Here is a 17,162-nt window from a genome sequence, read left to right on the forward strand (position 1 = left end):
GAGCTCCTCCTCCAGGGACAAGTTACGCTGAAGTGTCTCTCCCTCCTTGTCATCTTGACTTATCGATCAGTTTTAGATCCTGAACAGCCAAGATGGCCCCAGAGCATCAACTGACGTGATTTGAGACCTATCGTTTGTAAACCCGACAGACACGATAGGTTTGACAAGCAGTTCCGGTAAACGTTTGCGGTAAGGTTAAAAACGACTGTGTGCGCTTGTGTGTGTTTTGGTGTGTGCGGACCCGTGTGTTTGTTGCGAACGTGTGAAACTCTGAATACTCGACAAATTCAAAACCTCCTACGGAGACGACATCACATCAATGACATTTAACACAGTATTTAAACCAAGATAAAACAACCTGTAAAAACACACGCCTCAACATCCACAAATCACCAGCGAGAAAAACACAAACACCCTTAAAACAACCTCCCCGCTGCCTCGTCTTTTAAATCCGAGCGATGCCGCCCAGCTGGTGGAGGTTTTTCCCACCAGAGGGGGCTGAGACTCGCTGAAATCCTGCTGGAGTCTCCCCCTCCTTAACAGAGAGCACTGGGTCATTACTCATTCATCCTAATGTACCAGCCTCCATACACCACTGGGTTTCACCATTAGAGAGCCAGTCCCCCCATCGTCTCAGACGGCTGGCTCTCCTGACTGGATGCGAGCGGCCCTGAGGGTCACCTGTGGGGAGGGGGAGGAGGAGGGGCAGGAGGAGGGGGAGGAGGAGGGGAAATGGGTTTCCGGTGTACCTGCCGAATGGAATCCAGGTGTGTGCAGATGGAGAGAGAGAGGTGAGCAAGGCAGTGACGTAGGTGTGTGTGTGTGTGTGTGTGTGTGAGAACACATCACAAGCAAAGTCTACAAAGTAAAGTTCCTTCACAGACACCTTGGAGAAAGTTATGTAAAAAGGAAAGAACTGTAAAAAGAAAAGAGTAATGAAAGAAAAAAAAAAATCTATTTTTGTCTCTAAAAAATAATATTGTCTTACGAAAACATCTGGGTATAACCAATCAGAGCTGAGCATCGGCAGGTCCGCCCACACGACTGCGTGCCGAAGTTCAGAGCGAGAAAATGAATGTGTTATTACCTCCTATCACTGCACTGATCCCAGACATCGTCTTAGGGAGCACTGGCTCAGATCTGATCCCTTAAGTGGTCTGACAGTAGTCAGGGTCAGGGTTCCATATTATGAGTCATTGTTACCAAACTGGCTTAAACACTGTCATCTGTATGCATGGTTTAACACCTCCCACCCTGCAGGAAGCGAGGCGATCAAAAGGTTGCCGAGTTTATAACCCTGCAATGACAACGCAGGTAAAACTTGCATTAAGGTAGCAGTGGGCCAGGTCAGATGGTTGACTGAGTGTAGACATGAGAGAGTGTAGACACCGGTAACGGAAGTTACCAGGACTGTGCTGAACTATCACGCAATGAAAGGGGACTGTTTATTAACTGTTTATATTTGCTTTAAAAAAAAAAACAGAGCAGCCCTGACATATAAACACTGCAGTGGCACAAATATCATGTAAAAATATGCATTACAAACACGACCCCTGTCTGCCTCTGTATTGCTCAGTGGACTAAGCTAATATCCTAGCGCGTGCGAGCACAGGGCAGCACATCCATAACGGTGAGAGTTGGGTCCCCTCGCGGGACAGGCTGGCGTGATGTGGCGCGGCGCACTGCGACTGTTAGTTAGTCCGGGGATACACGGGGGGCAGGCGGTCTGAAATATGAGGCATGTGTCTGGGGCCAGGTCTTCCCTGAATACTAACACCTCCTTTCACACCCTGCCTCGCTGCCCTGCAACCAATCTGACGGCTAATTAATCCTGAAGGTCCTTTGTTCCGCTGAGGTTTTGCCTCTATACCCACCCCACCTCTCCCCCAGCTCCCTCCATCCTCCCTGCTTGCCACCCCCCCCCACCCCCCCTCCCCCCCTCCTGCCCCTCACCTCTCCCTGTCAGCTCTCTCTCTCTTTTGACTCTCTCTCTCTACCTCTCTTTTCTTCTCTCCTTCCTCAGCTTTCCTGCTCGCTCTCCCCTGCCCTTTCAGTCCCCTCTCCCCTCCTTTAGGTCCAGAGAAAGGGACACCTACAGCTCATAGATGAAATTGTACGTTTTTGAGCGAGAAACAACGTATTTCTGCATTACATAGAAAATGACTGAATATTTGTATTGCCTGATTTTACTTTAAAGTGTTATCTATTTACATGGGGATTTTTACCATTTGATTTTACACAAGGTAACATGTTTCTATTGGCTATGAAATGTAAGTAATCTGCTTTGAAATGAACATGCTAACCACCCTAAATGAGGGCTGTGTGACATGCTCCAGTCCCAAGTGGCTTGTGGGCCCTGGGAGGTTCCCGTGGCCCAGTCACACGGGTGACTGTGCCTGAGAGAGGGGGACAAAGACAGTAGTTGTCTGGTTGAGAGGAAGGTCATTTAAAGGCCAAACGGACAGTCCTCCTCTTCTCCTCTCTTCCTCTCTCCCTGCCTGAGCATCAGAGATAAACCTCCTCACGGCAGCGCACGGGACCAATAGCCATGATTTATCGGAAGCCATTCGGTACCTGAGCGTCTATGAAATTGTAATGAACTTGATTATGCTTTTAATGAAGTGTGAGGTATTCTTCAGGAATGATTATAGTCACGCATGTTCCCAGGACCAAAAAAAAAAAAAAACTGGTATTGAGAGAGAGAAATAGATAGACAAGGTGTGTTGAGGGATAGGGGGAGAGCGAGAGAGAGGGGGAGGGAAAGAGAGAGAGAGGGAGAGAGAGGGAGAGAGAGGGGGAGAGAGACTGAACAGATGTCAGTAGAAATAAATACAACAGGAGATTCATTCAGTAGTACTGTGTCTGAGCGAGGCTGTAGGTCAAGACTATCATGGTTCTGTGTAATGGATGATTGCTGCCTAACAGGTGAGTCGACTCGACCTCATCTCATTCCACAGTCCTTAGGGCTCCTCTGACAGGACTGTACAAATGGGTGTGCTGACGCGGAGGAATAGATTTAACAGACTTATAGGTCATATTTTGCATAAGTATTAGACAGCTCATGATGGTTCTAACCTTTCCGTGCACAAAGTGGTCCCTTTAAATGCGAAAACATTATTGTTCCATGATTTTAGAAGTCTAATTCATTTTCTCTCACCCCCCCCCCCAGACTCACTCTGAATATCAACCAAGTCTGGTAGCACAGTGGATACAATGCGAATAAAAGGACTTCATCAGGTTTTACGGCTTTCAAAATGAACCGCTGTAGAATTTAGACCACCTTGGTGTAAATGGAGAACACAGAGACAGTAACCCGTTTGGCAGCTCTCTCATCTGTTAATCAGTTCCTTGAATAAAACGTTTTCATACCCGCCTCTCCTTTTGGAAGCGTCTGTCTGTCTTTAAATGGGTGCCTGCCCCTGTATGTTGCCATTGATAATTTGTTGTGACAATATTAATTAATGATTCTTGCTTCGTGACTGTTTGTAATGAGGTAGATTAGAAGTGGTGAAGAATATAAAACATGAAAAGAAACAATCAGTGAAACATTGGTTGGCGAACAGGGGTCACCTTCACGTGTCTAAAATCATATTAAATTCTCCAGGCTTTGAAAATCTCGGTGGGTTTACATCGCTGTGCATTCAGACGGCCTCAACGGAGCTATAGTGTGAACTACGAACATAGGAATACAAAACCAAACAGCATAGTGCCATTTTAGATTCCTTAAAATACCAAATATCAGTTTATTGTATCTTTGGATATGCTGTCTCTCCGCACCTTTCTTCCTCCTAGCCTCAGATAACCCGCACTGTCATCCTGTCCTGTCTGTTCAACACACACACACACACACACACACACACACACACACACACACAGTCATTCAGATCCAAGGTCAGAAGTCGACACTGACACGACCACAAACACCGGGCCGTGCCCTCTGACTGGGCAGAGCTCTCCCCCTGCCAGTCTCAGGGTTGGCTTGGCAACGCGGCAGATCTTTATCAAGCCATGCGTTGAGAAAGAGAGAGAGAATGGAGAGAGAGAGGGAGCGGAGATTAAGTGGCCAATCAGGCAGGCAACGTGGGGGTAATCATTTCACTCAGTAATGTGGCCTGGGCACTGATGCCAAATTACAGTACCTTCACTCCAACCTGCAGTTTCAAATCACTGCCCAGGTCCTTGATAGCTGTACCTGCTGCACTGTACGCTTCCTGTCTGCTTTCTGTAAGCTGAAAGTGTATAATTCTTCTTCCATTTAACCTGTCAGCTGTGGACAAAATACATTTTCAGTGCCTGCTGTATAAAAACGGGTGTTCTGCTTACAGCAATCTCAATATACCTTAAAACCACTCAACATGGGAGAGTCTGTTTTCTAATTCAGACAAAGTTACACAGGGAGTCCCATGGCTGAGCGGTGAGGGAATCGGGCTAGTAATCAGAAGGTTGCTGATTTGATTCCCGGCCGTGCCAAATGATGTTGTGTCCTTGGGCAAGGCACTTCACCCTACTTGCCTGGGGGGAATGTCCCTGTACTTACTGTAAGTCGCTCTGGATGAGAGCGTCTGCTAAATGGCTAAAATGTAAATGTAAAATGTACACAGTCCGTTTGTCCATCCGCCTTTCTGTGAGCTGGAGAGTGAGATCTGTGTGTGCGTGTGTCAAGGTAGTGAACTGTGAGCAGCATACTTCAGTTTGGATGAGTTTCAATTTTTCATTTAGGAGCTGGACTGAGGAGCAACACAATGTAGCCTACACATTATTGTGGAGCTTAGCCTGGGGCTGTGCAGGTACCAGAGGTGGGTGGACTCTTCCAAGACAATATGAGGTCCTTGCCCAGCATTGCCTCAGTCTATTAGCTGTAGATATATTATTTTTGCAGAGGTGACCTGTGCTTTTCCCCCTCTCCTCCCTTCATTTTTCAGTTTCTCTCCCTCTCTCTTTCACTAAGATTCTCTCACTCTGTTCCAGTATCAATCATCTTCTCTTTCACCAGAGAAAGAGAATTCTACCTCCAACGCACGCTCCTTTTAAACCGCATGTAGCTAGCATCTTGAGTTTATTATGTTGATCACATGACCATAAAAAGCATCCTGGCATGGTCTAATACAGCATGCTGTACATGTGTGCTAGATGGTCGACTTTACATGCAGTGGAATACAGGGGCTGGAGCCTAAGGCTGTCCCTGTGGGGGAGGCCTGGCCTGGCTGACACAAAGGCTGGCATGGCACCACAGCTAGGGGCCTGAGGATACAGCGGGCTCACCCCCCTGACCAGGCCTTCGATCGCTGGGCTACTGAACCTTCATCCTTCCATTCTTCCTCTTTCCTGTGCACACACACACACACACACACACACTCACACGTTGCATGTACACACATTGTGTTTCCCACTTACATTTACCAAGAGAGTTTATGCAGTACCGCAAGACATGGACCTACGGGGACATTCTATATTATGAGTGTGTGTGTTGTGTGTGTTTTGTGTGTGCGTGTGTGTTGTGTGAGCGTCCTTCAGCACTTCAAGATGACTCTTCCCCTTTTACCGCAGACAGCATGGCTGACTTTCAAGAATTTCCACAAGCGACTGCTTTCTGGAACTAAATGGGTGAGGCAAATCCTCTTAAAATCCTTTTAGACACCGTGGCAGGATGAAGTAAAAAGAAGTTTCTCTCCGGCAAACATGAGCAGGTTGTTGGGTTGATGTTGTTCTCTGGGAAGGACATATCGCCTGTCTGTACCTCGCAGGCAGGATGGGAATACTAATACAACATACTCCGTCTCGTAGCTCCACGTAACAACAAGCCCTCCAACATGACGGGATGCATGTAGCTTTAAACCCAGGGGGACAGATGATGGTACTTTGCATCACAATGTGTTTTGCTGTCATTTTCAGTATCGAAGCTTAATTCATGTGTCTCACTGAATGGAGTGTGCAGGGCACTCCAGGGCTGAGTGTGGCTGTGTCACACTGTCTTAGATTTATTTACATAGTATCTAAGATTCTAGAATAGATGTGCTAAATTGTGACTCATACAATAACACGTTTAAAATAAAGATAAGTTCATGAGAATAAAAATGGACTTTCGATGTATGACATTAACAACAATAAAAGATTATGGTGCTGGGTTGCCTAGATACTGGGTAAGTGCATGTGGGCAGGTTTAAATGGTGAAAATGGTGATGGCATTAGCAAGACAATCTCTTCATAGAAGTTGTGCTTCGGATATGTTTCAGTGGTCGCAAGTGAGGGGGAGATTGGTGGAGGCAGAACTGCTAATTCTGCCTCTTTAACTTTTTGGTATAACGTTGCCTAGTTCTTCAGAAACGAGTTTGTCCATTGATTGCTATTTACATATTTGACTAAATCAAAGCCGGGTTGGTTTTGCCCGTTTGTTTGTCGATTTGCTCTTTGCTTTGCTATCTCCTTTGGGCAACAGATTGAATTAACACATGAGGAAACAAGAGATTGTGCAAAATTACAAAAGTCTCCCAATTATAGCTCAGCAAACACATGGAAAGAGTGAGGCGGGGCGATCATTTGGGGTAAAAATGTGTCTCTCTAGTGGCAGAAGCACAAGGACGATAATTTGCTTCATTTGCATGCTTTTCCATGTGAATAGATCACTGAGCAGATTTTGTTTACTTCCCTCCACACCCTTCCAACATACACACAGTTCATGTTGTGTGTTTCTACAAGATATGCTACAATTTCGGGCCAAAGCAAATGTTATAAGTCTGCCTGCTCTAACATCCTCTCTTATCGTCCCTCCTGCTTTCTCTCCCTCCACCCTCCTCCCACTCCGCCTCTCGGCTCATCCTAACCCATATCTCCTTCCTCTTAATTACTTGTTGGACGACGGTGGGGCTTTCCGCTGTGTGCCTGCTGTTTTTGGTTATTACATGCCGCCGTACGGGGTGAAGTGTCTGCCAGCATGCCAGCCTGGCTTGGCGTGTCTCACCTGGGGTAAATGAGGGCATCTATTCCTGCTGGGCTTGAGGCCTGTTCTCCCTTCAGGGGTGAGGCGGATGTTGAAGAGGGCTTGCAGTGCATGCTGGGCAGCCTGGGTCTTGGCCAGCTTCTTGCTTCGACCGGAGCCCTCGAATATCCTCCCGTCTACGCGCACCGCCATGACGAAGCTCCGCACCCTCCGGCCCTCCACCCTCTCGGACAGGCAGACGTAGCGCAGGCCGGGCCGCAACTCGTTGAGCAGGGCCACGGGGGCCTCGGGGGCCTCGGGGGCCTCGGGGGCCATAGGGAGGGCGACCCCCAGCCTCTGTTTGGCCTGGACCATGAGGTCCAGCGTGTGCTGGAGCAGCCGGCCGCGGCGCAGCGCGCTGGAGAGGAGCAGCTCGCTGTCCGACGGCGGCCTGCAGCGGGAGAAGCCGTCCACGGAGCAGGACGACGGCTCGAACCCCTTGAAGAGCGTGTCAGGGAAGTCGGCCTGGTCGGAGGTGAAGTCGGCCGAGGGGCTGGCCAGGTTGCCCATGGCCAGGTGGGCCGTTGGGGCGTTGGGGAACTGGATGAAGGACTTGAGAGCCAGCTCCGCTGCCCTCATCTTGGCCTTCTTCTTGGTGGGGCCCGTGCCCTCGAAGGTCAGTCCGTTAACCTCCACGGCGATGGAGAACACGGGGGCGTGGACGGGGCCTGTCTGGGACGCCACGCGGTACTGGAGGCCCGGCCGGAGCTCGTTGAGCTGGACCAGGGCGTTCTTCGGCGTGTCCGACCAGGACAGGGTTTTGTATACGAGGCGGAGCTGACACAGGTGCCCGTTGTTGTCCTCTTCCAACGGACGCTTCCTCTTCAAACCGGAAGTCCCGCCTCTCGACACGTCCGCTCTGAAAAGTGACTGACAGTCGCCGGGGACGATGCCCCGGTCCTCCAGGTTGCCGATGTTACGGTTTTCTTTGACCTCCACACTGCTGGTGCCTAGCAACAACAAAACGGAAAGAAGTTATTATTAATACAAGTCCTCATAATCACAGTTTCAAGGAAACACAGACAATGCTTGGTGAAATCTACGCTTGAAATCTACTGGTGCAGATTTAGCCACTTGTGATACACAATGTATTGGTAATGACCAAAGTTTCCATCAGTCTTGCGTGTCTACCGTGGCGAAGTTCATGGTTATCAGGGCTATTTAAACGTTTTTTAAATCCAAATCCAAAATCTCTTAAAACGAGGGCATTATCTGCCAAATCGTCCTGTAATCTAGACACAAATTGGTTCCGACTCTGCGGTTTAAGTGGGGACTATTCGTCCTTGTATCCAATGCAAAGCACCAATCCCTTTTGTATTGCGGGGGTTGTCTTGAGTGTAGCACACATCTGGGCTGGAGATGGAGGAAAACAGATGTCTGATTATCTTGTTCCATCTTCTTCTTTTTAAATAATATGGAGTGGAAGTGTGTCGCTACAGAAAAGTAATACTGCATTTCTGAGGTGAATCGAACAAAAACAGGACAAAAGAAAAACCGACATAAAAAAAAGCGGTAAAATGGGACGCCAGAATCTAAAGCTGAAATGTACACACACATACACAGAGTGGATGCAGAACAGAACCAGATCACAATCTGTTCAACTCTGCGACAGTATGTCTCTGTAAATAAAGCCTGTTTGCAATCACAAATCAGGGTGTGTGTGTGTTTGTGTGTGTTTGTGTGTGTGGGAGGGAGGGAGAGAGGGGAGGTACTGCCTTGGTCCCATCCCAAAAGAGTACTCTGTGAACATATTGACAGTTGGGTCTCTTTCAGCATAGGTGTTCGATGTCATTGGGAGGGAAACAGACACACAGGGAGCCGATGCTTACTAGAACTGTCTTCATCCTCTGTGCTGGAGAGGGTCCCTTGGCTCATGCACTTGAAGGGGGCGATCAATGCTGAGAGCATGCTGACTTTGTCTGGAAGAGAGACCACACATGCCGTGAACATGACAGGAGATCCACTGAGCTGTGACATTAACACAGTCGGTCTGTTACACAACGCACTTGACGAGAAACGCCTCACACGTAGTACAGTTTGTGTGGCGAACGCAATTAACACCTACGCACACTGATAGGCACTCAATTAGGAGCCAACAAACAAACGCACACACACACACATGCAGGGTCTCTCTCTCTTTCCCTCTCTCTCTCTATTAGTGTCTCTGTCCAGTTACTAAATAAAGGGTTGGCACAGAAGCAAAAGTTTTCCATGTCTGGTGCTGCTTTGCCCTGGTGTCTCCCACTGCTCTCCCCCGTTGAGAGGTGTCGTCCAGGTGTGCGTGTTGTTTACAGTGCAGAAGCCTATTAGGGCCTTCCCACACTCTGCTGTTTCCTCGGCCGGCTGAGCAGAATTGACAGGGCAGCCAGACCTAGTAATGAGATCCATCTCTTTCTCAACATTGTCTAATGATCAATAGTTGCAGAGGTCTTGAAAGAGGAAGAGGAGGAGGGTGAAGAGGAAGAGGAGGAGGTGAGGAAGGGCTCGGTATATTCTCAGGAAGGCAGTCGAGCGATAGAACCAGAGGTGGCAAGTTAAATGTTAAATGACTGTAGGTAGAAAGACAGTATATTAACAGGTTGTCAAACACCTCCTCTCACACACACATAAACACACTCTCACACACACAGACACACTCTCACACACACATAGACACACTCTCACACACACACAGACACACTCTCACACACACATAAACACACTCTCACACACACACAAACACACACACATAAACACACTCTCACACACACGTACACACTCTCACACACACATAGACACACTCTCACACACACACGTACACACTCTCACACACACACTCTCACACACACAGACACACTCTCACACACATGTAAACACACACTCACACCTAGGCGATGTGAGGTTGTGAAAGCGACACAGGCCATCCTGCAGCACAGAGCTGTAACGCATGAGTGCTCGATGAGTCACAACGACACACATGGTCACACTATGCAAACTCGCGAGGAATTCGGGGGTCCCTGTGGGTGAAATTAGAGCGAAACAATTTGCATCCTGACCTAATTTCAGCATAAAGACCAGCATCTGCAGCTGCCTGGCCTTTGCTGCCAATGTGTTCCGGCTCAGTATCAGATGAGAGGTTTGGTTGTGAATTTGTTCTTCAATTCTTATTACTTACTCAATCTTTCCAGGTACCTTGAGATCGTGAAAAAAGTTCTGTAAACGTCTAGATGATATCTCAGTAACATTGTCCTTACAAAAGTATGTGAAGATTCCCCTCTTTTCCCCACCACTACTGTTTAAATGACAGGACATTTTAAGTGAGGACAAGTTATCTTCCTCCCATGCTATTAAGTATAGGAACTTAACAAGTAAATAAATGTTCTTCAGAGTTTTTTAGGCCTCAAAGTCACACTGAGTGTGAGACAAAGGCTTGTCTAAACACAGTCCTTCTCTCAAGGCAGTATTACCGTGCATACTGGAGTCCTGTACGTCTTTCATCCATATTTCATCATCCTATTGTGCCTTGGGTCTCCAACACCACCCTCTCTACAAGCTCTGCCAACACTGGGGGTACCCTGCGATGGGCCAGGCAACTCTACAGCACTCAGCCAACAAATATGTATCTCACCATGGGCAAACAGATATGTTTCAGTGTTTCGAATGAAACTTTGTTCTTTTCGAGGTTGCAGTGAATTTGTGGACAGACAGATGGACGCAGGCAGGAAGACAAGCAGACAGACAGGCAGACAGACAAGAGAAGCAGACAGACAGGCTGACAGACAAGTAAGACAGGCAGGTAGACAGGGAGCCAGGGTAGATAAGCAGACTTGGCAGTGGGCCATGAACCTCTGATAGCGACAGAGGCGGTAACAGTGGTGTCGTTGCCCAACCAAAGCGAGTGGGATAAGGGGGCCTCTCTCCTTCCTCTTCCTGTATCTGTGCTTAGGAGAGGGTAATGGGGCCAATCAGATCTTCCTGCGGCTCCGCATAAGCAATGGGTCAGACGAGAGGACTGAGACAGTATTGAAAGAGGCGCCGGGGGAAATGATCGACTGTCTTCTTCCTTCAACCTCACTCTCTCTTTCTCCCTCTCTCTCTCTCTCTCTCCCTACCTTAGCCCCCTCCTTCCCTGTGCTGTCTCTTTCTCCTTCCCTCTCTCTTTGTCCTCGTGATTAAATATCGCAGCGCGGGCAGTTGAAGGAGGCAGCGTTGTCTCAGCGCCGACCGCACTTCAAATCAGATTCCTGTCAGATCGCTCAGCCGATAGTTGCGCAGACCTTCTGCATAAAACAGCAATGTGCTAAGTGTCCCCCATCCGCTTATGCCTGTGTGTGTGTGTGTGTGTGTGTACGGACGGACGTACAAACATAAATCCACTTCTTACATAAAAACCCAACGCGTAACTTTTACAGCCGTGATTCACGGCCGTATTTAACGGTCGTACTGAAGCCGTAAGGATTTAGAGGGCAAGCAGGGACCCTTGTATTCTACTCTGGCAGCAGCGCTTCTCTTAACGTGCTGCTCTGCCCTGACAGCCGCACCAGCCTAAATCACCCGCATCCCACCATCAGTGTTGCCTCAGCCTTCTGCGTCGTGTTTACCACCTTTGTGAGAGCCGTCCTGACCGCGTGTTCACACGTTCACTGTTTATCTTCAGGTTACAGTTCATCTTCGGATCATATGAATGTTATTAATGCAGAAGGGTTATGACCTGACCAGAGTGTAAACATGTCTGACGAGCAGAGATAGTGTGATACAGTACGGCAAATTAACTATGATGTGATCTATGGCGGGTTAGGGTTTGGAAGACACACACTCTCTCTCTCTCTCTCTCTCTCTCTCTCTCTCTCTCTCTCTCTCTCTCTCTCTCTCTCTCTCTCTCTCTCTCTCTCTCTCTCTCTCTCTCTCTCTCTCTCTCTCTCTCTCTCTCTCTCTCTCTCTCTCTCTCTCTCTCTCTCTCTCTCTCTCTCTCTCTCTCTCTCTCTCTCTCTCTCTCTCTCTCTCTCTCTCTCTCTCTCTCTCTCTCTCTCGTTTGTTCTCTCTCTCTCTCTCTCTCTCTCTCTCGTTTGTTCTATCTGTCATTCCACTCGTCAGCAAAGCAGACGGATAGATATTTAGCAGCTGATTAGTGCCGTAGAAGACAGAGGAGCCAGACCATCTGTTTACATGTGTTTTCATGGCTCATGCCAAGGACAGAGGCTTATATACACGCTACAGCCAGGTCTCTAACCCTACGCGGTGCCGCTTTCGGATCGTCGGCCAATCCAATCGTATGCCACAAGGCCTCATGATTGATTTAGCCTAATCTAATCAGCTTTACGCCCAATCACCATGGACCGGCCCGAGAAAATAGCTAAATGTTTAGAACAGGATGGTGATGCTCATTTCAGATGCCCTTGGTGGACCGGGAGAAGACACAATCTATGACACCCATTTTCTGTTGGGATTTTGGACAGTTAAACACACACACACACGCTCTCTCTTTCTCTCCAGAGGGACTTGACATGGATGAGTATCCTTGAAGGGCCTTGGGATGTGTAACTGGAGAGCCAGAGCACAGCTTCGGGAGAAAGACGTTTTACACGGAGGTGGCGTCTCGTCTAACACACCTCCTTAACACGACATCCACACTGGCACAAAAGGAGCCTCCATTAGTAGTCACACATAGGAGGCTCCTACCCAACACAGACACCACACATGATAAAAGGTTTTCAGTGTTGTTCTGTAGTTGTACATTACAAAGGCATTTGGGGGGGGGGGGGATAATGAATTTTTCATTGCATGATTTTTACATCTGCACTCTAAGCAGACATGTTCTGGACTCCTCGAGCTTTAAGAGATGGAAGGACACATTCTGGACAGCGACTGGGTGAAAGGGAGGTACTTTTGGGGGCAAAGTTTGTGGCAAAATCTGGGGCAAAAGGAAACTCTGCATACAAAATCAGAAAATATTTTCCCCTTGGAAACTTGATCATGTCTACAACAACGTTCCAAGCTATTTGGGGAGAAGCACCACAAAGCCAACAGTACCTGAAGATACTTCCCTGTTTCAGAACTACGAGCATGGCAGGGTTGTGTGGGGCTGAGAGAGACCAGTGAAAACCCCAGCAGCTCTGGACACCCTGCGGGCGAGAGTTCTCTCATAAAACTCTTGGATCGATAAAAAAAAAACACTTTTCTTTTAAATAATATCTGATAGGGCTCTCGTGCTGGCAATTAACGCATGATAAATGACAGATTTCCTGCACAGTTTCCCCCCCCCCCCCGATGGAGTATATTAATGTGAGCTGTCATTCATTAGAAGAACTCATTTAGGAGCAGACAAGGACCGCTGAGACACTCAGGCTGTTGGTCTGATAACAGACTCCACTGTATTTACAAGAAAGAGGAGTCTGGGAGGAGATGAAGCAACACAGGACGAGGAGGTCAGAGTGTTGGAACTCTTGTCTCCTTTGTTCCAAGCCAATCACTGCACACGTCCGGACGTTGCCTCTCAGCCTAGCGGCACAGGTTCGATGAGAGAAGTCGATGGAGATTTGAAACTTGTCCATTTCTTCAATTCACTTGTTATTTTGCCAGATGAAATATAACAAAATGAGTGACTTTGGTTTTTAAGCAGTGGGTCCAAATCCAGGCCAGGCTTTGACATGACTGGCCTCCTAGGCACGACCAGGCAGATTCTGATCTGACACCGGGTGCTTTCCAATCTGGAGGTGTCAGAGGCTGGGCCTGAAGGTGTAAGGTGAGGGACAGATGAGATTCACGACGGCGGCTACATGCAGAGCCTTGAGGTGAGCCCGCTTCTAAAAGCAGAGAGAAACACGCGAGCAGGAAGTGATGAAAAGAAAAGAAACCAGAGGAAACCTCTGCGAATCATCTTTCCGTAAAACGCACGCACCAGTTAGAAAATACGACATGCTCCATCCCTCACTCCCTCCATCTCTCCGTCGACTTCTCTGCTTGTCTTTCCCTCCATCTCCCTTACATTACATTTTTAGTCATTTAGCAGACGCTCTTATCCAGAGCGACTTACAGTAAGTACAGGGACATTCCCCCCGAGGCAAGTAGGGTGAAGTGCCTTGCCCAAGGACACAACGTCATTTGACACGGCCGGGAATCGAACTGGCAACCTTCAGATTACTAGCCCGACTCCCTCACCGCTCAGCCACCTGACTCCCTTACAATCCTCATCCTTCTGTTGCTTCATCCACCTCTTTATCCACTCTCTTCCTATCTGCTTCAGATGGCCCTTCTCGCCAGATGACCTGGAGAGCCTGTGTGGATTTACACAGGGCCATTTTGATGCCTCCCATCATGGCATGTATAATCTGGCTTGGTGTTTACACTACTTTGTTCAACACAAATTGCTGCACCGACGATCCTCAGAAGCACAGATGGGACACGGACAGTTTTTCATCGGCTGTTCCGTACGACGGAGCCCAACACATCTGGTGTGCTGCGAGAAGCATCTTTGCACTAATTTGTTTGTCACTATACATCGAAGGGACTATCTGTCATCCTGCTATGCTTTGGTTGCAGCGGGATATTTGAAGACATGGCTAGTCATAAGTTTCAGCCTGCCGGTCGTTGGCGCAGGCCTGAGCTCCTCTGAGCGATGGGGAAGGGGGGCCGAAGGAACAAACCTCCACAAACAAACAGAGAGGGGGGGGAGGAAGAGAGGTCTCACTCCTTTTCCCTACAAATGTTCGGCTTTTATATATATATATATCCGTGAGGAAACAGTTTCAGTATTGGTTTGTGAGGTTGCATTTTTGGTTCGAGAGCCCCACAACAGAAAGAAGACTAGTGCGGAGGGATATGACCTGGAATGTGTGCCGGGTGCATCGTTTTTCCACCTCTGAAGAACGCACCAGCAGTCTTGACTGTTTGGTGAAGGAAAGGGGATCATTTCCACTGCCAAAACATTTCACATTAGCAAAAACATTAGCATTGTTTGGGTGTGAGTCTTAATCTTCCTCTCTGTCTTTCTCCTTTTGTCCGCTCTCCCCCTCTTTCCCTCTCTCTCTCTCTCTCTCTCTCTCTCTCTCTCCCTCCCTCTCTTTCCTCCTCCCTGGTATTTTCATCAATTTCCTACTCTCTCTCTGTGTTTGTCATACAATCCGACAACGAAGAAAAAAAAAATGTGATGAATGCGAACTGACAGCTCATAATATCCCGTTTCCAATTCCATGCTCCACACTAAGTGTGATTCAGAGTCAATTAAAGATCTGTTTGATGTTGATACATTTGGACTCAGAAATTAAGCACAGGCCTGGCGTTTGACTATGCTACATGCTGGCCTGTGTGTCCAAACGCAGAAAGCTTTAGACCATTAAACACCAGCCTTTTCTACCAGTCTGGGAAGATTTGATATATTTTCGATGATATACTGTATATTCTTTTGCTTTCAATACATCTACATTTAGTCATTATCTATACACTATATCTATAATGGCTAAGATGGACTGAAAAGGGAGAATGTGAGAATGTAGTTTATTGGCATGTAATGTAAATGGCTTGGTACTCTATGTCTTTGAACAAAACCTGATATTTTAATCAAAGGCCTGGCTTCCTCCCAGCCCTGTCTGAGTGCATTACTGTGGCACAGGGACTGGAAGCTTGGCAATATTGGGAACATTATGTTGGAGAAAACCAAGAAAGTACGAGGTCTTTTGTTATCTACTTAGAGATGTTATTTGACATCCACATCAAAAGAGTGCGGAAAATACTTATTTTCTAGCTGCAGGCCCCAATGGTCCAAACCTCTCTACAGAAAGAGGTTGTAAATCTAATCATTTCAATGCCAAACCGCTGGAATATAATACACACAGTATAGGGGAAATATTCAGTGAACGATATTTCACATAATGGATCTTCTTTTAGTCAAATCACTCCAGGCACTGTGTGTTTACTTGTAAATAACAATACATCTACAGTACATTGTGCTGTAAGCTAAAACATGCACTGGACAATTAAAATTACTCTGCATCGCAAAGCATAATGGGGCCATTATCAGCATCAGTTTAGTCATACACTAGTTTACTGTGTACATATATTTTTATACACAAAAAGTGAATCTGTGAACCCTCACACTACCTCACACCACCTCACACTACCTCACACTACCTCACACTACCTCACACCACCTCACACCACCTCACACTACCTCACACTACCTCACACCACCCTCACACTACCTCACACTACCTCACACTACCTCACACTACCTCACACCACCCTCACACTACCTCACACCACCCTCACACCACCCTCACACCACCCTCACACTACCTCACACTACCTCACACTACCTCACACCACCCTCACACAACCTCACACTACCTCACACTACCTCACACCACCCTCACACTACCTCACACTACCTCACACTTCGACATGCAAAGTCATTGAGCATCGAGGGGCATATTGCCAAACCTGCATGCCTCTGTGCTCACACTCCCATTACATCAGGCATGTGCCACATTCGAGAGCACAATTCTAGCCGGCTGGTTTCAGATAGCGTGGCTTGAAAAATCAGAAACGCCTGATGAAATAGGACTGATGCCCACACAGTAAAGCAGCAACCAAAAAAAAAGAAAAGAAGAAGATATATTTAGTCCCATTCTCACCCATATTCGTATGCCTGTTGAATAATACAACTGTGGAACTGCACGCACAGGGGTGTTAAAAGGGTTTTGCTGTATATCTTTCTCTCAACCGGTTCTCTGGGGCCACTGATGTGGAAACCTCTTCATCGCCATGACGATGTTCTCAGTTCTTCTTAGAGGCACTGTGGCTGCTCTGACGGAGCCACGGGGAAGTGTCATTGAGTCTGTTGTTTTTTAAGTTAACACGAAACACAGCAACACCGACACTGTCGTACACAGCTAAATATAAACACAAGGTGTCAAGAGGCTCTTTGGAAAAGTCGGATGTAAATGTAACATGAAACCAACATTTCTGCCATGCAAAGCTAAATCCGAATACAAAGACAACACAATATTTAGAAATCTGCAGGCAGAAATTAAATCAATCCGGTGTACAGCCTGACACAGATAATTAGGGAAAGCACAATCTCTGATCTGAAGCAATAGGCGACATCTTTCTTAAGTTTGAACAAACATTCATCTACAAACTGCCTTTAAAACATTCACGGATGAATCGTTGTCGTTCACACAACCTTTCTAGATGTTCAGACACACTCTGA

At 47.4% G+C, this 17,162-nt stretch overlaps 1 protein-coding gene across 1 annotated transcript in view; it reads right to left on the reverse strand.

The window, feature by feature from the left end:
- adarb2 (adenosine deaminase RNA specific B2 (inactive)) overlaps window positions 1-17,162 on the reverse strand; it is a 122,442-nt gene that overhangs the window by 39,923 nt on the left and 65,357 nt on the right. The window contains exons 2-3 of the mRNA XM_062479385.1: window positions 8,806-8,895; window positions 6,959-7,926 (exon numbers count right to left, since the gene is read on the reverse strand). Coding sequence (XP_062335369.1) covers window positions 6,959-7,926; window positions 8,806-8,895 — 1,058 coding nt within the window. The remainder of the gene's footprint in view (window positions 1-6,958; window positions 7,927-8,805; window positions 8,896-17,162) is intronic.

Source organism: Osmerus eperlanus, chromosome 15 (genome assembly GCF_963692335.1).
Source record: "Osmerus eperlanus chromosome 15, fOsmEpe2.1, whole genome shotgun sequence".
Taxonomy (NCBI): Eukaryota; Metazoa; Chordata; class Actinopteri; order Osmeriformes; family Osmeridae; genus Osmerus; species Osmerus eperlanus.